This window comes from Cetorhinus maximus, chromosome 3 (assembly GCF_964194155.1).
Source record: "Cetorhinus maximus chromosome 3, sCetMax3.hap1.1, whole genome shotgun sequence".
Lineage (NCBI taxonomy): Eukaryota > Metazoa > Chordata > Chondrichthyes > Lamniformes > Cetorhinidae > Cetorhinus > Cetorhinus maximus.
Genome location: NC_135881.1, coordinates 72,304,514 through 72,330,120, shown reverse-complemented (window position 1 = coordinate 72,330,120; position 25,607 = coordinate 72,304,514). Strand labels below are relative to the sequence as shown.

The following is a 25,607-nucleotide window of genomic DNA, read 5'->3' as shown; positions in this document are numbered from 1 at the left end:
GTGGGGCAGATGGGGTAGTCAGAGAGCAGCATCAGAGCAATTGAGATGTTGTGCAGTCAAGGGACACAAGCCCTTACAGAGCAAGCTCATCTGCCCTATTGACCAAAATCACTACCCTTAATTTGGGAAGGTGTCTAGGTAAGGTAAAGGTTAAAAGGCAAAGTATATACTTACTTGGAACATTCTTGCACAATGTAAAAATGGACCTTTGATTTATCGATGTTATTTTTGCATCAATTATAAATATTTAAAATAAGAATTACCCTGACTTTTGAGAATTATTAAATGGTATTAAATGTTCAAACTGATTTATGCTGAATGAGTATTTTGGTATAAATATTGTAAAATTTTATATTAGATAAATATCCCACAAGATCCTAAACACAGTAAAAGCAACTCACCCACTCCATTCTTCCTTCCATTCTCTTCGGATTTTCCTTGTCCCAAATGTGCTCCCTGTTTGTTGTCATTAGCCTCTAACACAGTCGTCGTTTCAGCTGCTTCATGGCTTTCTGTTATTTGTTTCACCTCATTGTGTTTGTCTGTTGCTGTGAGAGACTGCTCCTCCCCAGCTGGCCTCTCAGTTTGCAGTCTGTCTGCTGCTTTGGTTTTAAATGTTTCTGCTTGTGATGAAGCTCCTTGTTTATCAGTAACTTTGCCTTCTGTCTCACAATGAGCTGTGTTCTTATTTTGTATCCCTCTTTCATCATTTTGATATTCCTGACTTGTTAATTCTGCCATGGGTTGGCTATTGATTTGCTCTTCATCTTTTGCTTGACCTTGACTAGCTTGTCCTTCAGATTGGGGTTCCTCCCCTTGACTTATTTTTTGTTTTGCCTCCCCCTCCGTAGCCTCTGTTTCCCGATTTTGTGCCAGTTTATCTCTATCCGTATTATTTTGTACATTCAGATCAGCATTCCTTCCCTCTTTCACTGAGTTGTTTTGACACAAAGGACTGTTATCTGCCGAGACTTCTTCATGTCTTTCTGTTGAATCTGCTGGAGAAGTTTGGTGCTGCACAAGTCCAACAAACCGTAAGCCTTTTCTCGATCCTTCTTGTACCTGATTATTAATCAGAAAATAATTACTTAATGAATACAGTTTTCCTTTTTGCTTTTCTCCCCTCTCATCCTCCTTCTCCTGAAAACAATGGGAGCTGTTTTCACCTACCTGTCATCCATTCCTTATCTGACAAACGAGTGGACAATTGAAAACTGGGGGAGAGGACACGTCAACCAATCCATTGATGGCAAAGGCGCTGCAAATGGGATGGAGCGGTGGTGATCCCAGGGATTGAGGGTCTCAAACAGGCGAGCTAGTGCCCGGACCTCACTGGTGACATGTTAATGGGGCCAGGTCTCATAACAGCTCAGGATTCAAGCCAGCACCAACGAGCCAATGGATGCCAATGCAAAATCACCCCCAGCAGCTCATGTGGAACTGTGGTTCAACAAGCATCAGTGGCTTAGCTAATTGACCAGGCTTCATACCTAGAGCTGTTTACTGGGTGTCAGCAAACTATTCAACCATTAGGGTATAGCCAAGTTTGATCCTGTTTTCACCAATATCCATGGGTATCTGTGGATTGTCCATTGGACATGATTGGGAGCAGGAATTCTAAATGATATTTCTTTCCCTTGTCCAGAAATGTTAAACTAATAGTTGTACTTCATTACTGCTGGATGAACACAGATGGAGTGGGGGAATTGAACTGAAAGGTAGAAAACCTGTTTGTCTCAATACCATGCCAGGTATTCCATTTACCCCTCGGACCATCGCAGATATCTGCATGTTTATTTTCTCCAATACCATTTATAAATATAAAATACATTTGTCATGTAACATTACCAACTTTCCAATAATCCTACAGGTCAAACCAATTTTTAACATGCCTCAATCTATTGCACAGTAATAATAAAAGCTTAGGTTTGTTTAGCCATCTAATAGATACATATTTTTTATTACCAATATCAAACAATAATTAATAAGAACAATGCCAATGAAGTGGGATAACTGAAATGATTTCATATTTGTTGATATTAAAACATGCATTAATAGCTTTAGACAGACAAATGTAGTTATGAGAGTTTCTAAGCCTGATGAGAAATGTAGCCAATACTGTAGGCATGATGGGATATTTGGCCAAAGTGACAATGGGGATATTGGCTTAGTAGTTAGCAATTACTGCCTTAATAACATGTATAAACAGACTATTCATTGCTATATAGAAGGAAATAAGGGGGAACTGATGGCCATGCCCACAGCTGAGGGTTAAGATAATGGGAACATCTGCTGATGGAATAGTATGTTAGTTAAGAAATTGATGAGAAACATTATAATGAAAAGTAGGAAGATAAGGAAAATAAATATGTGCTGTAAACCCTGTAACTTTGAGACAGGTTCCTTGAGCTGGCTGAGGTTCTCTCTCTCCCTTAAAAGCACTTGAAATAAATCTTTGCCTGCTTGAATCTCATAGACTTGACAGTGGTCATTTTTACCACAGCATTAACATGTTTTCGGTAGTATAACGGGTTAATATCTATTACATTAATAACTAATACACATCATCAGTGACGTCAAATCACATGTCACTGGAATTCAGGGAGAGATGTTTCTGGAAGGAGCCTCGGGTTTGTCTATCCCTGTACACAGTTGTATATAGTTAACAAATGTTTGACAGTTCTTGAAAGCCTTGCTTCCAGTAGTCTACGCTGACCACATCCTAGGATCGTTTATGGTGTTACTTCATGGTGGCAGTGGTAAACCTACCAAATAGCAAGGAACCCCAAGGAAACCAATGGTGGCAGGAAAGTTAAAGCCATCAAATATAAGGGAATGACTCTGGCTGTGAATCAGAAGGAAAAGTGCCAACAGAGTCCCAAGACAGTCAATTAGAAGTAACAGACAATGATGGAAAAAGACCTCCCTCTACCTGAATTCTTTGACCATGTGGAAGGGCTGACCAAGGAGCACAGTAACAAAACTGGCATTGCAGATTCAGCAGCTACAGGACCAATTCAGGGTTAGAACAGAAGCCTGATAAAGAACAGGTGGGCACACTCCTTTATTCCATTCCAGCATTGCAGCCGACTTTTTAATAAGACAGAGTGTTAATGAGGACACAACAACTTATGAAGAGGTTACTAAGGCCTTTGATTCATATTTCAGTCTTCAGAGGAACATAATTATAGGCCGGGCGAGATTTAACAGGCACACTCTGAAATCCGGAAAAAGTATTGACTTTTTTACTAAAAGCCTGTATTATTTTGTTGATAGTTGCGAGTAAGGGGCGCTAAAGGATGAATTCATCCAAGAACACATTGTGGTGCGAGTGCTTGATGAAGCCTTATCTGATTTTCTGCTGTACAGGACAATTTCTCGTTGTTCATTTCTTAATTTCTTAACTAACATTGTCCAAGGCAGTGCAATTAGTGAAACAGGCTGAGCCATGGGAGCAGAACCGAGTTTTAATCCAGGGTGAAAGAGAACCTTTGTGGAGTTAGACCACTGACTCAGTCCAGTTTTGTAAGTTTATTTATGTTAAATAATGGACAGGGTGAAAAGTGTGCAGCCATCCCACTGTCACCTGTTTCCTGCCCTGCGGGAACAGCTCAAATTGACCCCTGTAGTTTTTTTTCGCAATGCAGTCCGATGTCAAATTAGGAACAATTTTTTTAAACATACAAATCGATGTTTTTTATCTCTGTGTATGAATTCCTGACTTTACTTCAGCCTAACCTCTGAGGCTTGGCCCATTGTTCACTAATTTGTGAACTTGAAAGTTAAGAGGCAACATTACCGAACAGAAAATTCTAGCCATAAAGTATATGGTGATAACAAGTACTTTCAAACATGGGTTTCTTGACGGGTGTTCAACAACATACATGCTCAGGAAGATTCCAAACTTGTAGTCACCCTTATAGGGAGTTGACACAAGAACATTAATTCAATACAGCTGTTTTTTTCTGACTGCATAGCAATGAAGGAATGAACAATCAAGAATTTGTTACATTTGTTTTTACTTTGGACCTTCAAGAGAGCAGTTTGATTTTTTTCTACATCTTTTTCACTCAGAGGGTTTTATACTTAAGACATGATTAGTGACACTGAAAACAGGAGAATAAAGAAAATCATGCTATATCCTGGCGGCGGCCTCCTCTATCATGACTTTCCAGCTGCATTTTGAATGCATAATTTTGACATTTATCAGAGAAAATTAAAGTTATTTTATAAAATGGAAGTGAAATATAAATGTTAAATAATTACTGGTTACTGAGTTACTGTGCAATTACTATAAATGATGGTGTCTTCATGACGGGCAGTGTATTAACTTATCCTTATATATTTCAGAACAGAGATTCTTTTGTTTCTTTAGAACTGAGAATGTTGTGTAAATACAAAATGATAATAGGGAATACAATAATAAATAAAACATGCCTTTTTGTGTAACAGAAACGTTGATTATGAGAAGTCTTAAAAAATGACTGAGTTGCCACAAGAAGAAACCCATGGGAAGAATTCTGCCCCCATCGGGGGGGAAATTCAGGAGCGGGCGCACCTCCAATCAACACCCCCAATCGGGGGCACACCGCCATTTTATGTGGGTGGGCCAATTAAGGCCCAGGACATCCGCCAGAAAGCGCTATGCACTCCCTGTGCAGGTGGGGGAGAAAGAGCGCACCCATCTCCCTGAGGCTAAGTGCTGCCTCAGGGAGATTGGCGCCAAATTCAAAACTGTGAAATATAGAAAAATAAAATTTCCCTGACATGTACCCTCATGTGACACTGTCACATGAGTTGGGACATGTCCATCTCTTTTAATTAAACTTTTATTACATTTTTAAAAATCCTCATGAAACCTCATCCCGCCCGTGGATGAGGTTTCGTGCTTTTTCTGAAGCTCGCCAGGACTCCCAGCCTGCCCACCAACCTTAAGGTTGGATGGGCAGGTCCTTTAACTACTGCAATTACTTTTTAAATGGCCTCAATTGGCCGTTAACAGGTCAGCGGGCACACAGCTGATTAGGCTGCGCCCCTGCCGAGCTGAAAATTGAAATGACGCGGGGTGACGTCGGGAGTTCCGGCGTCATTTTACACGTCGGCGAATGGGCCCCGCCCCCCACGCTCGCCGAACTTAATATCCTGCCCCATGATAGGTAGATTACAGATGAATCTCGGGAACGGTTGCTGAAGAACATATATGCTGCTGGGCTTACAGGTGACATAGATCAGAGCTCACACAAGTCATTAAACCAAACCCATGGGCAGAACTTTGCCCTCGTCGGGCGGGCTCAGTGGGGGTGGGCAGGGGAGGTCGGAAAGCCGACCGCCGCCCACGATCGGAGAGGACTGCGATTTCACACTGGCGGGCCCAGCATGAAACACGCACGGCAGCGCACAGCGCTGTATGGGAGGAGGGGTGGGGGTAAGAGGGCGAGCGCAAACTTCGGGCATGCGCTCAAGTCCGTGCTGGAAAAGCTCCCGGAGGCACAGAGCTGCCTCAGGGAGATGAACAGTTTTGAAAATAAAAAATAAAAATTTTTTAAATGTTAACCATCATTTCTCCTAGTGTGACTCTGTCACATGAGCAGGGACATGTTAAGAATTAGGATAAAATCTTTTAAAAAATTTTTTAATGACAGATCGAAACCTCATCCCGCCTGTGGATGAGGTTTTGCAAAAAATGCAAAGGCCGCCTGGCCTTATCACCTGCCTGCCAACCGTAAGGTTGGACGGGCAGTGAAAAATTTCAATCAATTGAATTGTTAATGGCCTTTATAGGCCTTTTAATTGTCGCCAGGCACGCTGCCAACTCCCGCGTGCGCCTGCCGACCGAAATACTGCGCGGGTGCGTGATGACATCGGGACTGCTCGCCGGACATCATCCCGTATCATTTTAAGCTCGAGCAGGTCGGGCGCGCGCCCACCTGCTCAGCGAAAAATCCTGGCCCATGAGTTACAACCTAGATCTCTGGCATTCAGAGTCTATAAACATCACTCTCGGAAAATCAGGGGAGAAATGTGTTCGAATCGGTCCTACGTAGACTTACGCCAATTATTCTGGCCAGCACTACCGGCCACTATCTGGATACCCCGCATGGCATGCATCATTGATATTACTGGCAGCACAGCATCAATAGAAGCGGAGCTATGCAAAGGCATTACTCTCCCCCTGTCTATTAGCAGCTTGAACCATAATTTCTCTGTAGCCTCAATTGAAAACAGAGGCATTAATTGGCTCTGTGCCAGAAAAATATCCCATGTCACTGGCACATTACTGAGGCCATCATTACAGTTCAAATTAGGCAGAGCTTTGGCAAAAAAAAAACTAACAGGAGCACTGAGGGGGAGTTACATTTCCTGAATGGAGGTGCCATATACAAACATGGAAAGCAGCCAGGTTGAACACAGTGGGAGTTAAATTGGATAGCACTTAAAACAGGTGTGGGAATCACATTGTAACTTTGTACTACCTGCTCTAACCATACTGTTCATTGGCTGGGTATCAACAGGAAACCAATCTTGAGAGTGGCTAGCCTGAGTTGCTTAAAGTAAGCCTGCATCTCTTAAAGGTGCTGGGAGTTGCAGTTGAAGAGAATCAGACCTTGGAAAGAATGAGGAACGCCACAACAGGAGGGATAGAGGGTTCCAAGGTATTTGGATGTTGCACTGGAGTATTGGTGGAGGAGGTGGGGAGGAAGAGAGATGTCCTGATCCAGATGGTCAAAAGGCAGTGAAAATATATATCCATGGAGATTTATGCCTGGAGTCTAGCCCAAGGACTTGAATGCAATGCCTCAAGAAGCTCAATGACCTCACACATGTGCCATATCATAACAACTGTAATTGTAGCATCAGCCACTGCTCAAATCACCACACAGCCATCACTCATCTGCCAACAATCTCTATCAATCTGACCTTATGCTTCACACTCATAGCTTCACCTCAACTTCACACACTACCTGTCGCAAGCTTCATACCTACATCTCACAACTTGCACACATTGCCAACTATTCAACCACCAAGTCTCCTTAGACAGTACCTTTCAAACTCATGATCGCTATCATCTAGAAGGACAAGGGCAGCAGCTGGATGTTCCCCTCCAAATCAATCACCATCCTGACTTGGAAATATATCACCGTTCCTTCACTGTGGCTGGGTCAAAATCCTGGAAATCCCTCCCTAACAGCACTGTGGGTGTACCTACACACATGGACTGCAGTGGTTCAAGAAGGCAGCTCAGCACCACCTTCTCAAGGGCAATGAGGGATGAACAATAAATGCTGGCCCAGCCAATGACACCCATATCCCATGAATGAATAAAAAAAAACCATGGCAGCCATATCAGCCTAATAGATTGGACGACACTTGCTGACTCTCTTCCCTCTCTCTTGCTGGACAAGGTGGAGCACAATCATAAGCAGCCAAGGAAGACGTTGTGATTGTTGCAGGTCAATCATCTCAGCTCCAGGGCATCACTGTAGGAGTTCTTCATGGTAGTGTCCTAGGCCCAACTATCTTCATCTGCTTCATCAATGACCTTCCTTCCATCAGAAGTGGGGATGTTTGCTGATGATTGCACAATGTTCAGCACCATTTGTGACTCCTTGGATACTGAAATAGTCCATGTCCATATGCAGCAAGACCTGGTCAATAGTCAGGCTTGGACTGATAAGTGGAAACCAACATGCACACCACACAAGTGCCAAGCAATGACTATCTTCAACCAGAGAGAATCTAACCATCTTCCCTTTAACATTCAATGGCATTACCATCGCTGAAACCCCCACTATCAACAACCTGGGGGTTACCATTGACCAGAAACTGAACTGGACTAGCCATTTAAACACTGTGGCTGCAAAAGCAGGTCAGAGGCTACGAATTCTGTGGAGAGTAACTCAACTCCTGACTCCCCAAGAGGTTTAGAGAAATCATTGATTGGAGTACTGAGCTCCAAATGGCATCACCGGCAGCAAATAGCATTGCACACTGTTTGAAATCATGATCTAGCTGCTTTGTTACTTCTGGCAAAGGTTGACCGCAGGCGTGTAAATGTCTGCAACAACATGGCATCTGGCTGGATTTGCTGCACAATTGTGTTCACATGCCATGGAGGCTATTTTAAAGCTGTAAGGGCATATGTAGTGTTCATAAAACTAGTGCCAATTTCCTGCCCATTAAGTTCTAGGGAAGTTACAAAGCTCACTGTAAGAATGCAAATAAGCAAATTCAAAACCTTTTTTTGTCCATGATAACAAACTAATTCTCTTAAGGTAAAGAAAGGGAAAAGAAATGGATTAGGCTCTTACTTTTTGAAGAACATCTGCTAGCCCTTTTGATTTAGGAAGTTGGTTGGACAGCAAACTCCATTCTACTTCAAGGCTGCATGGCTCAGTCTTGGCATTATTCTCTTCAGAGCTGAGGAGATTGGAGAAAGAATAATGGGTTATGGTGATCCTCAAAGTTATTAGTAACATACAATTTTAAAAATTAATTTTAATTTATTTTATTTCTCCCCCTACCCCAAGATGCATTATTTTCTCCTTCATAACCACAAAACAAATCACTCTCCAAACAGACATTGACTTGACTGAAACAAATTGAGCTGGAACAACTGGGCTTGTGAACTCCACTGCAGAAAGAGATAACAGTCAAACAGTGCAAAGCTTACACCCTACAAAAACTGTTTTACAACAGTGTGTAAGCTGTGAAAACTCATCAAACAAGCCAAAATGACAGGAGCTTTTTTTATTCGTTCACTTGATGTGGGTGTTGCTGGCTAGGCCAGCATTCATTGCCAACCCCTAATTGGCCTTGAGAAGGTGGTGGTGAGCGTAACATTGAACCGCTGCAGTCCATGGAGTGTAGGTACACCCATGGTGTTGTTAGGAAGGGGTCTTGTGTGCATTTTGTTGGGAATCTTATGCTAAAATAATTGAGCTATAGAACTAACAGTTCCCTACTATTTTCATTAAAACCTTCTTACATAAAACTACAGATTGAATTATGAATCAAATCAAATCCGTGTTAAATACCAATAAACATTATTACAACACTCAGATGCTCCAGTACTGTTAAATCGGATTACGGATAAAAATTGCCTAAAATATGAAAATTCATTTGACTTGATTTTCTGTTTTTAATTTTCCCTTAACTCTTTCATTATCACATTTGCTCCCGCATCGAGAGTCAGTCATTCTGTGTTCAGCCAACAACAGTCCCAACCTGAAATAAAAACAAAAAATGCTGGAAAAACTCAGCAGGTCTGAGCCGCATCTGTGGAGAGAGAAACAGAGTTAACATTTTGAGTCCGTATGACTCTTCTTCAAAGTCCCAGCCTCCCAACCAAGAAAAAGCAGGGCTTCCTCAAGACTCCAAATCCATTTGCAATCTTATGTATTGAAAAATTGGGTCAATGACTAAGTGCTTTTACTCTCAAAAAACTATTTTTGATACTTGGCATCTAGGAAATCCAATATTGCTTTCCTAAACTTGGATAAACAGTATAGAGCATTGTTTTCAACAATTATTCCATTGCAGGGTAGCCAAATATTGGCAACCTTGTGCAGGTATATTTGAAAGTAATTTGCAGCTAACTTATCCACTCAGATGACTAGATATTGATATTCCCTGGAATTAACTTGCATAAGTCAACGATTATTTTCTATCCAGTGATCGTTTCCTTCTGAACAGTCTCATCTGTCTCTCAGTGTTCGCAAAGCAACTTCTGTGCTCTTTAACATCAGCTGTAGGCACATAATAAAATTACCCCAAGGTTTTGTGGGCAGTCAGGAATGTCAAGATTACAACATGCAGGATACACTTAGAGTCAACATTTGGTTCTCATATCCTGAATTTTTTTTTCCCTTTCCATCTGGTGCTTTCCATAATGATAAACCTTAAATTACTATCCTTATAAATAGCTAACTATTTTATGCCAATGGCCCTTAAAGGAGGATTTATTTTTAAAGTAATTCTTGTTGTGGGGTATTGCTGTATGACCAAGTGGTGTCCCAGGCCATTGGGAGAAAGGCACTGAGCTGAGGAAGACATTTCCACACAGAATGCGAGGAAATAATAGTGAGAAAGACACCTTGTCCCACTAATTCAGGGCCATTTACACCAGTGCTGGGCCCTAGAACCAGCACTTTCAGTCGCCAATGCTGTCGGTATCCTGGGGGCCAGGGTGCAGGCTGTTGTGTTACTGGGCTTTCAGAGCCTGATAACTGCTATTAGAAGAGCTAGACTGCTAATCAAAGGTGACACAAAGGCAGGGCCCAATTGGATAGTAACAGCTGGAGGTGACCAGCATGAGACTGCTTTTTCGGGGACAGCAACACTGTTACCAATCATTTTAATAAATGGTAATGAGCTCCTAGTAGCATCAGTGCGTGCAGACACGAGAAGCCTCAGATTGTATTAGGAACTACAGGACAGGCTCTTTGGGCAGAAATCCAATGGAAAAGGGCCCCAGGCCAGAATCCAAAGACAAAATCACCATTATGCTGATCTTATGACAGACTCTCACCAAAATTTAATTTGGGGCTCACAACTCACGATCATATATGAATGGCTATTTACAGAATTGCACTGCAGATACCTGGAAGTTGATTACCTGCGAACTGTCTTGACCACAAATAAGGTATGAGAATCCTGAAGAGGGGGGAAAAAAAAACTAAAAATGAGAGGTAAGTATGATAAGAAAAATAAAGAAATTAGGGCTGAAATGCTTGGAAGATGGGTGGAGGGTACATCCTAGTGTAAATGATAGGCTATATGTTAGCTGTGGTTTATTGAGTAGCACTCTTGACTCTGAGGTAGAAAGTTGTGGGTTGAAGCCCTGTGCCAGACAGCAAATGATAATTGATGCTGGATCAACTCTAAATTTTAAATCTGAGGTGGATAGATTCTGCTATCAAAAGGTATTAAGGGATATAGTGCAAAGGAGATGGAATTTGGTCACAGATTTGTCATGATCTCATTGTATGGCAGTGGAACAGGCTTGAGGGGCTGAATGGCCAACTTCTGTTCCTATATTCATATAAAATAGACTGACAGCAAGGGAGTGCTGCACTGTCAGACGGGTCATCTTATGGACAAGATGGAATAAACCGAGGTACTGTCTGGCCTCTCAGGTGAACTTAAAAGATCCCAAGGTGACCAGAGGAAGATATCTAATGAGGTTTCAAGTCCGTATGACTCTTCATCAGAACTAAAGAAAAATAGAAATAGGTGAAATATAAGCCGTTCAAGGGGGGTTGGACAGGTGAAGCTGGATAGAGGGCCAGTGATAGGTGGAGGCAAAGGAGAGATTGCCAAAGATGTCATAGACAAAAGAACAAAGGGGTGTTGACAGTGGTGATATTAGCTAAATGATGTGCTAATGGTGACATTAAGGGTAAAAAGCAGGACGAGTAAGTGACAGATGGCCCTAGTGAGGGTGGGATGGGGGGAAGGGATTGAAATGGGCTAAAAGGTGGAGATAAAACAATGAATGGAAATAAATTTAAAAATAATAATAGAAATAGGTGAAGCAGCACTTCACTTGCACTTCCCTCAATTTAGTCTACTGCATTCGCTGCTCCCAATGCGGTCTCCTCTACATTGCAGAGACCAAACGCAGACTGGGTGACCGCTTTGCGGAACACCTTCGGTCTGTCCGCAAGCATTACCCAGACCTCCCTGTCACTTGCCATTTCAACACACCACCCTGCTCTCATGCCTACATGTCCGTCCTTGGCCTGCTGCAATGTTCTAGTGAAGCTCAACGCAAACTGGAGGAACAGCACCTCATCTTCCGACTCGGCACTCTGCAGCCTTCTGGACTGAATATTGAGTTCAACAATTTTAGATCATGAACTCTCTCCTCCATCCCCACCCCCTTTCCAATCCCCCTTTTTTCTAATAATTTATATATTTTTTAAATATATTTTTCTTTTCCCACCTATTTCTATTATTATTTTTAAATTTATTTCCATCCATTGTTTTATCTCCACCTTTTAGCCCATTTCGCTCCCTACCCCCCCCACCACCCCACCCCCACTAGGGCTATCTGTCACTTACTCGTCCTGCTTTCTACCCTTAATGTCACCTATTAGCACATTCCATAGCTAATATCACCACCATCTACACCCCTTTGTTCTTTTGTCTATGACGTCTTTGGCAATCTCTTCTTTGCCTCCACCTATCACTGGCCCTCTATCGAGCTCTCCTGTCTCACCCCCCTCAAACAGCTTATATTTCACCTGTTTCTATTTTTCTTTAGTTCTGATGAAGAGTCATACAGACTCGAAACGTTAACTGTCTTTCTCTCCGCAGATGCTGTCAGACCTGCTGAGTTTTTCCAGGTATTTTTGTTTTTGTTTCAGATTTCCAGCATCCGCAGTATTTTGCTTTTATCTAATGAGGCTCCTCAGGGGTCAGAGCTAGGACCACTGCTTTTCCTCATCTATATTAATTTGGTGTACAGACCACAATTTCAAAAGTTGTGGATGATATAAAACTAGGAAGTATTGTGAACTGTGAGGAGGATAATGTAGAACTTCCAGGAGACTGGTGGAATGGGCAGAAAAGTGGCAGGTGAAATTTACTGCTGAGAAGTCTGAAGTGATTCATTTCAATAGGAAGAATGAGGAGAAGAAATATAAAATAAAGGGTACAATTGTAAAGGGGGGATACAGGAACAGAGGAACCTGGGGATATACGTGCATAAATCATTAAAGGTGGCAGAGCAGGTTGAAAAACTGGTTAATAAAGCATAAGGGATCTTGGGCATAGAGTACAAAAGCAAGGAAGTTAAAATGAACCTTTATAAAACACTGGTTTAGCCTCAACTGGAGTGCACCTGGGCACCATGCTTTAGGAAGGATGTGAAGACATTAGAGAGGGTTCAGAAAAGATTCATGAGAATGGTTCCAGGGATGGGGGACTTCAGACGCATGGATAGATTGGAGAAACTGGGGCTGTTCACTTGGAGAAGAGAAGGTTGAGAGGAGGTTTGATAGAGGTATTCCAAATCATGAGGGGTCCAAACAGAGTGGATAAAGAGAAACTGTTTCTATTGGCAGAAGGCCAAGAGGACACCAATTTAAGATAAGTGGCAAAAGAACCAAAGGTAACATGAAGAGAATCTTTTTTATGCAGTGTGTGGTTAGGATCTGAAATGCTCTGCCTAAGAACATAATGGAGTCAGATTCAATCAAGGCATTCAAAAGAGAATTTGGATATTTATCTGAAGTGAAAAAGCTTGCAAAGCTATGATAAAAAGGCAGGGGAGTGGCACAAGGTGAGTTGCTCTCCTAAAGAGTGGCATTGAAATGACAGGCCTAATGGTCTTCTTCTCTGCTGCAACCAAGTGCTTCCCAAAACTTTTCCTGCTGTGACTCCTTTTTAAGACTTCACACTTGCTGCGACTACAGAGTGAAAATTGGGAGGGGGAGAGTTGTTGAGTGGGGTTGGGGATCAAAAAGTAGTGACACAGGCACAAAAAACAAAATACATACCATTTTGCAGGCTCTGCTGGTGGCAATGATTGAGCCTCAGAACTCATTGGATTAGGCAATAGGTAAAAAAAAAATCATGCACATTTAAAGGAGCCTTGCAGCTGACCCCAGGACTGTCAAATCTGAGTCTCCACTCCACAGCCGCCATTGCTGCCTCAGAGCTCGCAATCCCAATTTCTCATCCTGGGGGTGGCAACCCACAGTTTGGGAACCCCTGCTGTAACCATTCTATAATTCGATTCTACAGAGCTTGATCAACATCTAAAAACAGATGATTTAGTCATTGTTTGTTGTTTGTGAGACCTTGCAATGTATAAACTGGCTGCTGTGTTTCTTACAACAGTGACAGTATTTCAAAAGTATACTTTGTAATGTCCTGAGGTCATGAATGGTGCTATATTAATACAAGTTCAGAAGGTCAGTCAGAAGTGCCATACTTAAGGTTCATTAGATTGGTCCCTGGGATGCATGGGCTGCCCTACGATGATCTGTCAAGTAAATTGGGTCTATTCTTCCAGTTTATCTCTCAAATTTGTTCTGATGATGCAATCTTCCACAACAATGTTTCTGATATATCTTCTTTTTCCCTCAACTGAGGCTTCCCACCCAACGTGGTTGACAAAGCCCTCCGCTGTATCCGATCCATTTCTCACTCTTCTGCTCTTGCCCCTTGCCCTCCCTCCCAGATCCATGATAGGGTTTCCCTCGTCCTCACCTTCCACCTCACCAGCCTCCATATTCAACAGATCATCCTCTGCCATTTTCATCAGCTCCAGCGTGATGCCACCACCAAACACATCTTCCCTGTCCTCCCCTTTCAGCATTCTGATGGGACTCTTACCACTGCAACACCCAGGCCTACTCCTCAGTCACCCCATCATGATGATGTGTCGTGTGCGATGTGGACTATTAATCTTTAATTTCGTCTGCTGGTCAGATATATTTTGAACTTCTTTAAAAGGGCTTTTGCCAAGCAAAGGCACTGACTTTAAAATGGCTGCAAAGGTTACCTGACCTACAAATTGGTCAAGTCTGGAAACTTTCTGAACATGGATTTGCAGGAGACATAGCTATAGGCAGTTTCCCTGATGGACTTTAAACCTACCATTGTCTAAACTCTCTACAAGACATAAGGACAATGGACCACTAGACTTTCTGACTATATAAACTATCAGGAACAATGGAGGACTAACAAAGCTAATATGCAAGGAAGGTGCTTAGAACCCTTATCTGTTTTGATGGTATCCCGCTTTGAAAATGGAAAATCACAGCTCATTTCATTAACTTGAGTCACCCTCCATTGTGCACCAATAACATCTGTCACATGTCCGAAACCCCATTGTGATAAGCTGTGATTATTAAGCTTGTCTGTTGGTTACTGTCCACAGGAGAAGAGGTCTGAAGAATGGACCAGTAACACCATCTCTCTCCCTTCTGTTCTCAAGTTCAAGACCCTATCTCTGTTACATTTTGGAATCCATCACAGAGATAGAGAATTTCAATTGAAAGAAGCCTCAGGTGCCATAGCATCCACTTTTGAAAAAGATGAATTACAGTTTACAAGAGACAGTCGTGATAAATTACAGTTTACATCAGCTGCCACCCCACTGGAATTTAAAGACCACCGTGAAAGAACTGCCTCAACCACAAACAGTGAAGGACTCATAAACAATGAACTCTCTATTTTTTGCCTTTTATCATTGAATCTTGATTTGGCTATAAGTTAACCTCCTCTACTGTATAACTTATAATTTTTCCGGCTTGTGTGCATGTGTGTCTTTTGCGAAGGTTGGGGCGTGTGTTTACCTTTATTTATGTCTTTACTTGGGTGGGTCTTTAGCTCAATAAAAACTAACCCCTTTGTGTTTAATCTCAAGAAAGACTATCAGACTGAGTTCTTTGTAATCAGCACATAAACAGTTAAGTACATACATCAAAATCCTTATAAATTTCAAAAAACCCTGTTATGATCAATCGAGGGATGGGAAAAAAGGGAAAATCCTGGCATCTGTCATCTGGTCGTATCACTCCTAACACCACACTCCACCCCCCAACCCTGTGGCACCTTTTTGTGCAAGCATAGGAGATACAGCACCTGTCCTTATACCTCCTCCCTTCTCACTATCCTAGGTCACAAATGTAGTGTTCAATGGTAATTGATCTGTATTTTATTGTGTCAGCCTGTTCATTGATCAATGTAACTGTGTTTGATTGTTGAAGTCTATGGGTGGAGCTAGAGAGCTGACACTACTAAAGGTTCCAGAAAGGATCTGGTTGATACCAGATACATGTGTACAAAATCCTGTAAGTCATGAGATCTTTTAAAGTTCTATAAATAAGCTGTTTGGATTTAGCACTAGAATCATCTCTGCATTGCTGTGAGATAAATAATATATATAGCAACCCAGCAAATACATAAAACCAAATATTCCTTCCGAGTGAAACAGTAATTTACTTGCACTTCTTTTAATTTAGTGTATTGGTGTAATCTAGTGTAATATATATATTCGTGTAACTACACATATATATATATACACACACACTGTATTTCTGTATTTGTTGTTCATGATGTGGCTTATTCCCATTCTGACCATTCTATCCATGGCCTGCTACCGTGTTCTAATAAAGCTTAACATAAGCTCAAGGAGCTGCACCTTGTCTTTCGTCTTGGCATTCTGGACTCAACGTTGAGTTGAATAACTTTAGATCATAACCTCTGCCTCCATCTTGTTCTATGTAGGCTTTTTTCTGCTGGCTTGTTTCTTTCTTTATTTCTTCATGTTGCATCCAAATGGCTGCTCTATATGTATATAATCTTTGTTTCTTTATTATACTCATTACCAGTCTCTTTGGTTTTTGCATCATTAAATCATTTGTTGGTTCATTTTTGCTCTCCTCTGCCCTATCACAGAGCTTCCCTTTTGTTCCTCCTGCCCCCTCCCCCATTCTACTGGCTTAAAAACTCTTACATTTCTACCTTCCTTCTGTTCTGATGAAAGGTTATCAATTTGAAATGTTGACTCTGTTTCTCTCCACAAATACTTCTGAGTATTTTCAGTATTTTTTATTTTAATTTAGGATGAACTTGTTTAAATTACAATTATCACTTCCATTATTTTCTATTTAACTCATGACAAAGATCCTGGCGTGGTTTTTTGTGTTCAATCAAACCCTGGCCTATGTTTGACTCATATATCTGCTTGCCTCAGTGGTGGCACTTTTGCCTATACATTTGAAGACTTCAGCTTCTAAAGCCCTCCTCCTCGATTTGATTGCACAATCTAAGCTGAAACTTCAGTGCAATAATGAGTGAGTGCTACATTGGGCGGAAACTTCTGCTCTCACTTGTGCTGAGCCTAGTGGCAGGAAGGGCATATAATTAGGCAGGATAGTGACGTACCTGCATCCCGCCACCTTCCCACCTCTGCCAGAATTAAGTCCTGGGCAGGAAGGCCCAAAGGTCAATCTTCCCACTCCACCGCCTATTGAGGCCCTTAAGTGACTAATTAATGACCACTTAACAGCCTCATCCTGTCGCTACTGTATGAACCCATTGGCGGGCGAGCCTGTCGCTATGTGGCATGCATGGCAGCTTGTCACTTCTTGGGGAGGTGGGGGATCTCCCTCGATCAAAGACACTCAGTGCTTGATCGAGAGACTGGGCTTCTGGAAGAGAACCACTCCCCTGGTCTTGCTGCCAACCCCTCTGCACCCTGCAACCCCCACCCTGTAAAACACCCTCCCCCCCCTCCCATTACTTATCTGTGGCCCAGGTCACTCCCTGATCCCAGGACTCTGGTCCCTATCCTTCATGGCTACAGTCACGGCCTCCCCAGTGGAGCTGCTGGCCTCTGACTGGCCAGCCTGGCAGCTCTCGGTAGGCGAGAGTTTTGTCCCCAGGGTCTTGATTCCAGGGGAAGGCCTCCCAGTGGCATCACCACTGCCTGATTGGCTTTTGGTTCAGCAGGCCTTCCTGAAAAGAGGCACAGTGGGTCCCTCACTGGCTCTCCGGCCAGCACACAAGAGCTCCGACCCCTCAACAAGATTCTGCCCATTGACAGAAATACACTCTTTTAATGACATATTGAACCGAAGCTCCACCTGCCTTTTCAAGAGGGCAAAATAATTCCATGGCTCTATTCAAACAAGGGCAGGAAGTTTTCCTGTTGCTCCTAGGCATTCCATTACTCATCGCCAAATACAGAAATTAACTGGCCTTTTATCCTATTGCTGTTTGTGGGACCTTGTTCTGTTGTAAATTGGCTGCAACATTTGCCCTGGATAGTGACTCTAGTTCAGAAGTAATCCATTGTTCATGATGTAATTTGGGAAGTCCTGATGATGTAAAATATGCTATTTAAAATGCAAAATTCTTCCTTTAGTTTCCCTGAGTCATGAAGAATTTAGCTGGTTATGGGCCAGGGGCCGTCCTCACACCAAACAAACAAATTTTAAAAATTACAGCTAAATCAGAAAATTAAGAAATGCTTTTGTATATGCTATGTAAAAGTTAGGACCAGAAGTTCAGAAATTATAAATGCTGTTGATGCTACATAAGTAGAAATGCATCATTTGAAAGTTTTAAATAAATTATTACTCGGAATGTAAAAAAAAAGTTGAATTGTAGGGCTTCCGTCAATCTGCACACTTTACTTAACAAGTCTCTGCCCTTTACTCTGAAAAAAAGTTTAACTGGGGTTGGCCTCCAGGCCCATAGTTACAGAAATTTCCGTTTTAACTTTAAGATAACTAACAGGAAACTCATTCCTTTGTTGCTTGAACAAGACTTTGAAATATTGTTCAACTCTGCTCATAGTACACAGTTCAAACTCTTTGAGTACAAATTAAATATTGCACAACTTTTCATGCAATTCCTTGTTGCTGAATGGCTTGCTGCAATTATAAACTACTGGACTCCTAATTAGACTTGAAACTGACACCTCATCTTGATAGCCATTTGGACTTTCCCTGGAGGGTTACATTGCAGCAGTCACGACTGATAAAATAGACAGAGAGAAAATATTAACGGGTAGATCTTGACTTTTGTGTGATAGTGTAATACAGCTGATAGCAAGTCAGCAACCCATCTTACATCCCTCTTTCCTCTCATTGATTTCAAAGGAAACGAAAATCAGGAGAAATGTGAAATGAGCTGCCATTTTGCTGTCAGCTGCTTCATTGTATCACAGAAAGTAAAAATCTATATACTCGGAGTGAGGCCTGGGGTCGTTTGCACCAAACTAATTTCTTGGAGGTTTAATTAAGTGGCAGAACCTACCATGTCTGTAGAAATGTCCAGGAGAGGACTGCAGACACCCAGCTGGGGAAGAGAAGTTCAAATTCACGTGTAAAGTGTGTAGACTTCAATGGAGGTGGCTTAGTGTTTTGCACTACAATGCTGTATTTTAAAGAAGGCTATCCTGCAGCAGAAATGATTTTATGTCATGGATACGACCCAAAGTTTCCATAGTTTCTAACAGTAAAACAAACTACATTTGGATTAAATTAGCAGTCTGGATTCAATTACAGAAAGAATGCGGCATATGATTATCTTTCCCATAATGATGCTAGGAACAGATCATCTTATACATCATTACTAATTTCAACTCAACTTTGTAAAAATGCTGTGGCTTGGAATGAGTTACTGTTCCAGAAAACCAACAGTGACAGTAACCCATTAATTTATTGAGGCCGAGGTTCTGTAAACTCAAAGTGGAATAATACTGTAAAGCCCTAACTTGGCATGCTTAAATGTTACATTCCTTTCAATTATCCAGGAACATCCATGAATGTGCCTTCTATCATCTTGCATGTACTACAGTGACAGTTTGAGTGACAATAATCATGATGGGTAAATATTTGCAACCCTTTCAACACACCCCTGCCATAATTTCAATAGGAGTACATTTAAAGGGCTGGAAACTAGGCTGAGACGCGGATGTGGCGACTCCTAGCATTATTTTGGGAATTCCACAGAGCCTTGTCAGGGATGGAGCCAATTCCAGCTGAAAAGGAGGAACCAACACTGGGCCCAGGTGGGAATGACCATTTTTGCTCTCCTGACTTCCCATCATCAGCAGCAATGCATCTGGTCACACCAGGCATACCTGTTCACCAAATGGTGGTTGTAGGTTTGTGGTTTAGATCTCCCCCTCCAAAAAAAATGTTTCAGATCAGTAAAGGCTTTCAGTATTTTTATAGTGGCCCTATAGGGGCAGAAGACAGTTCTTCATTCTTTCTAGAAGGTGACCATCACTATCTCCATTGCCAACAGTGGTGCACTATAATACGTGGCACCTCTGGCGGGCCCATGAAGCACTCCAAATTCCAGAGTTATCCACCATACGCATTCAGAGTAAGGAACCTCCCCCAACTTTGGGAAGCCCACTTGGATCAGCAGTGGATGCATCTGATGGATGCATCTTGGCAAATACAGAGGGATATGCCATTGTCAGAAGCATATCTTTTAAGATTGAATTTTTCTCTTACAAAAAGAAAGAACATGACCTGAGCCGGACAGGTGGACACTGGCCTAGGATCTAGTTTTACTTTTGAAATGGAGACAGCCAATCTAAGGCTCTATTGTATACCTTTTTTTTAAAGGAGTTGTATAACTGGAGGAGTCATTTGTGTTAATTAATGGAAATCCTTTATGACCAGGCAGTCACATGGGGGAGCAGGAAAAAGTATGGAGTGTTGCCTGGTTACCAGAGGCCACAGGGAGAGAACAGCAGTTTGAGAGCAGTTTGGTTGGAAGCAGAATAGATAGCAGACAACCTGAAGCTGAAGGCTCTCTCTCTCTCGTCTTTTGCCTAAAGTGTGTGTAGTTATCAACTATAGCCAGAACTCTCATGAGTGCAACTAGCCTGCATTTGGACACAGCTGAACCAAGCTGGTGAGAATTTCTAAGCATCCACCAGGACCAGCGGCTCGTCGTCACACGATAGAACGCCAGGTTGACAGCATCGAGACCCTACGGACTTTTTCCTTTATTTTTATAACCTTCTTAAAAGCCAATTCTGCAGAGACGTTATCTGTTTGACCTTTGTTTGTCTGTCTGTGTGTGTGTGTTTGAGGGAATTCTTTAGATCAATAGCTACACTTCCTGAATGCAATTGTTTGTTAACTAGTACTTGCAACTTGTTAAAAGGTTTGTTTTAAGAATAAACTAATCATTCTGTCTTTTTGAAAGAAGCCTGGTCGCTTTTCTTCATGATACTAGTGATATAGATATGGCCCAATTGGCCATTTCGGGATAAAATTAAACATTAACATTAATGCTACGGCCTGCGGAGTAGTGGGGCTTGATAATTCGTGCACTCCTCCCATCCCGGATGTAACACATTCCTGTTGTCTTTTTCTGCTTTTTCATTTGAAAACAAAGATTTTCATATTTTTTCAAATAAAATAAAAACTCAAGTAAACGATCATTTAACAGAAAATTGCTTTCATTCATCCATGTGTTCTCTGCCCAAAGGCAGGTTCTTGGCTCATTGTCTGATGATTCTTCATCCTGAGTTGTTTCCTCAGCGATTTTTGTCAGTGGTGGTTTGCCGATGCCTTCCACCCTTAGGGGCAAAGCAAGGAGGCAGGTCCCAAGTCTACCTCAGCTGGAACAGGAATTGAACCTGCACAGTTATTCTGAACCAAACGCTAACCATCTAGACAACTAGAACCAGCCCCGATTGCCTTTGTGATGTTGATAAATACCAATATTTCAGGTATGATTCAGCATACCTGGGATCACAGTTGTATTGACTTGAAATGTCGCTAAGAAACATTTTCCTATGTTGGTAGATTTGGTATTTACTTGATTAGAACATCTCTTTGATTAGATGTGCTATAATCTTATTTCCTGGGCTATGTTTTTTCAATAAAAATCTTATTAAAGCTCTCAGTGTGGATGGAAAGGTTAAAATAATATACTCTTAATATAGTAATTAGAATAAAATTATTTTACTTGTAAGAAAATATACTTTCAGTAATTGCTTCAGTTCTTAAATGCACTGTGCATTTTTGTCACTTTCCAAACATGTTTGGAGTTCTTTTCCCAAGAAATCACACATGAATTAAATCGGCATTTAAAGAGGACATTTCATTTCTGTGAAATATGTAGCGTTCCCTGCTGTTTTCAAATCCAGACACTAGGCAAACAAAGACAATGTCACAAACTGAGCTTGTATTTTATAAGGCTGCGTATGTTGCCAATGCCATGCATGCAGAGTTCTAGTGTTTTACTCTGGGCGCAGTTTAGGTGCATGGGGCGAGGTTATGGTCGGAAAACGGAAGGATGGATTTCTTTGACCGTTCCCAACTGTACTCTTCCCTCCAGCAGCAACATTGATATCACAGCCTTTCTTGGGGCCTTCCGTGCCTGACACACAGCCCAGGCCTCTGAGAGCAGTTTTCCCAGGGAAGAGGGGTGGACCTTGTGTCCATGCGAGGGATCCCATTTGAGCTTGCACACTCCCTTTTTCCTTTTTTCTTGAGTTTGTAGCTCTCCATTCCTAACCCTGTTCTAACCCTGCTGAGAAGACTATCAGTGTTTTATGATGGAAACGACTAGGACAATTGCAAACTGACTCCCTTCTCCTTCGAGACTACGACTCCACTACCGATGCCAAACTATTATTTCCCTGACCCTGGATCCCTGTTACTTTATCCTGCCAGCCCTACAGGTGTGACATAATTGGATTTCAGCAAATGTGTGGACCAGTGTGCATGTGCAGTCAGGTATTGTTGGCCATTTGTGTTGACAGGAGACGCAGTGATTTTATAACTAAAGTTGATGCAATTTAATATTTTCATTTCTGAAGGAATTGTGGCAAATCTTAAAACATATAAAAGACTTTGCTGAAAAAGAGACATGTCTAAGTTTTTCATCCTGCACTCATGAGGGCACTTTGCAAGAATACCAATCTAAAGGGAAAACCACAATTTATACTCCATGTGAAGAGAGTACTGATTGGTTGGGAAGTGGCATTGCCATGGAGAATGCACCAATGATGGTGACTGACAGTTAACTGCCAAGCATTGTTTAAAATTTAAACTAGGCAGCTTGACCCTGATTGATCAAGGCATTGCCCTGAGGAATGAGTCAGTGAATGGCTGTCACTTATTTTGTTTTGCTGAAACAGGCACAATGTGTGTACATGTTCTTCCCGTCTGCAAAGAAAAAGACCCTGTATATTAATATATGTAGCTTCCATTACACCCAAATGTGCTACATTGCGAGCCCAACTGACAATCTTAAATTGCCAGCGGCTGGGACATGCAGTTTGATACGATCCGCCAGTCTTTGGGACATTGGGGCTACATAATCAGCATGACACTGGCACTGAAATTCATATACCACATTACTCATTTACGTGATGGGCAGAACGTCTTTTTGGCTTGACAGCAGCATCCTTTTCGTGGCGATTGCCACTTATGTTGCTATAAGACTGATCTTATTGACAACCTTGTGAATAGGGCCCAAGCCATTATCTCACTGCAAGCTCGATGCTGAAGTAGGGCACATCAAAGGCATTCTGCAGGATAATGGCTACCCTGATCAGATCATTTCACACAGCATGTCATGCAAACTCATGAAGGGCCTAAGGCTGCCGCTTTCAGGCCTGAAAAGTGCCCAGTCAACCTAAGATTACTCTAGAAGGGGAAGCTATCTCAAAAATTTAAGCAACAGGTGAAGCTGTTTCACGTTGCGACTATGCAGTAGCATCATGAGTCTCTTTCTTTCAGCAATACTCAAGTTCTATACTACCAAATGACTATAAACGACTTGCTAATCAGCAAAATTCAAATGTTACCATCTGCAATGACTAAAATGTTAACATAATGTACAGATTTATTAATTTTAAAAAAGACTTCAAGTTCTGTAAATATATTGCAGGCCTGCCAGTGAAGAGAGAAGGCAATTTAACAGCATAGTGTGGGCCCTTTGTCAGCTCTGATGAAAGGTTTATGCCTGAAACAGTTGCCTGTCTTCCTTCTTTAAAGATGATGATAGGCATGTGGGGTTGAATTTTTAGCCTCTGATGGGGGGTGGACATGGAGGCAGACGGGCCTGTAAGTTTGTGTTGCTGGCCAGCTTGCTGGTTCCCCAGCTCCAACCGAACTTGGGCCAGTTTCCTGGTATCAGGAATGGTGGATGAGGTTGAGGGGGCTGGGGGGGTGGGGGGTGACAGTGGGGGTGGAGGGGGCGGGGGTGGAGGGGCAGCTGGGCTACCCACTTACTAACAATGGGTATCCAACTGAGCTTATTAAATGCCTTTTAAGGTAATCGTCAGAGATAGACTGGAATTTTCTACTCAGCCTCCTAGTCACTGGAGGCTTCGAAGAACAAGGCAGCTGCCTAATGGCAGCTTTCCGGTGACAGTGAGAGTCAGTGCTCCAGGCAGGATTTGAGGCCCTCCCTGCCTGCCTAGCTTCAGCTGTAGCTTCAGGGTGCCCTTTGGAGGGGAGCCCAGCACAACAGCGGCCTGGCTGCTAAGGTCTTTTTTTATTTAAAACTTTGAAAGATTGGAGAGAGGGTACCTCAAAATGGTGGTGTCCTCTCTCTTACTTACCTGAAAAGACAAGCTGCTGCTTCTTCCCTGCTGGAAAGCCTCCGATTGGTCGTCCAGCTACAAGAGCCAGCCTGCCAACCTTAACTGGGTAGTGAGCCTGCCCTCTGGCCACTAATTGGCCAATTTGGAGAAAATCACAGCTGGATGACTGTTGCCCACAAAGTGCAGGCTTCTGACTGTAACAGCATAGTTCCGAAGCCCATGGGAAAAATGGTATTTCTCCAGCATTTTCTATTTCTAGGCCTGGATTGGTATTTTTTATAGGAGGTAAAAGATAATATTTTGGAGAGAACTGCAACATTGGAAGTGGCTGCTAATGATCAAATTTTATAATTTGTTAGCTATTAGATGCCCAGCATTGAGTTACATACGTACATATGAACATATGAATTAGGAACAGGAGTAGGCCACTCGGCCCCTCGAGCCTGTTCCACCATTCAATAAGATCGTGGCTGATCTGCATGTAACCTCAACCCTACATTCCTGCCTACCCTCGATAACCTTTCATGCCCTTGTTAATCAAGAATCTATCTAGCTTTGCCTTAAAAATATTCAAAGACTCTGTTTCCACTGCCTTTTGAAGAGAGTTTCAAAGACTCTCAACCCTCTGAGGGAAAAAAATTTCTCTGTCTTAAATGAGTGACCCCTTATTTTTAAACAGTGACCCCTAGTTCTAGATTCTCCCATGAGAGGAAACATCCTCTCCACATCCACCCTGTCAAGACCCCTCAGGATCTTAAAGGTTTCATTTAAGTGACCTCTCACTCGTCTAAATTTCAGTGGATACAGTCCAGCTTTTCCTCATAAGACAACCCACCCATTCCTGGTATTAGTCTAGTAAACCTTCTCTGAACTGCTTCTAATGCATTTACATCTTTCTTTAAATAAGGAGGGACCAATACTGTACATAGATGTGGTCTCACCAGTGCCCTGTATAACTGAAGCATAACCTCCCTACTTTTGTAATCATTTCCCCTCACAATAAATGATAACATTCTATTAGCTTTCCTAATTGCCTGCTGTACCTGCATACGAACCTTTTGCGATTCATGCAATAGGACACCCAGATCCCTCCAAATCTCAGAGCTCTGCAATCTCTCACCATTTAGATAATAAGCTTCCTTTTCATTCTTCCTGCAAAAATGAACGATTTTACATTTGGCCACATTATACTCCATTTGCCAGATCTTTGCCCACTCATTTAACCCATCTATATCACTTTGTAGCCCCCTTATGTCCTCTTCACAATTTACTTTCCTACCTATCTTTGTGTTGTCAGCAAATTTAGCAACCATTCCTTCGGTCTCTTCAGCCAAGTCATTTATACAAATTGTAAAAAGTTGAGGCCCCAGCACTGATCCCTGTGGCACATCACTCGTCACACCCTGCCAACCAGAAAAAGGCTCAATTATGCCAACTCTCTGCTTTCTGTTAGCTAACCAATCTTCTATCCATGCCAATATGTTGCCCCCTACACCATGAGCATTTATTTTCTGCAATAACCTTTTATGTGTCACTTTATGAAATGCCTTCTGGA

General features: G+C 42.1%; 1 protein-coding gene across 4 annotated transcripts in view; it reads right to left on the bottom strand.

Annotated features, from left to right (window-relative positions):
* The window catches only part of LOC144678719 (raftlin-like), a 130,763-nt gene that overhangs the window by 50,573 nt on the left and 54,583 nt on the right, over positions 1–25,607 (bottom strand). For all 4 annotated transcript variants that reach the window (XM_078538547.1, XM_078538548.1, XM_078538550.1 and 1 more), the window contains 2 exons: positions 8,310–8,418; positions 402–1,062 (listed from right to left, as the gene is read on the bottom strand). In XM_078538547.1, coding sequence (XP_078394673.1) covers positions 402–1,062; positions 8,310–8,418 — 770 coding nt within the window. The remainder of the gene's footprint in view (positions 1–401; positions 1,063–8,309; positions 8,419–25,607) is intronic.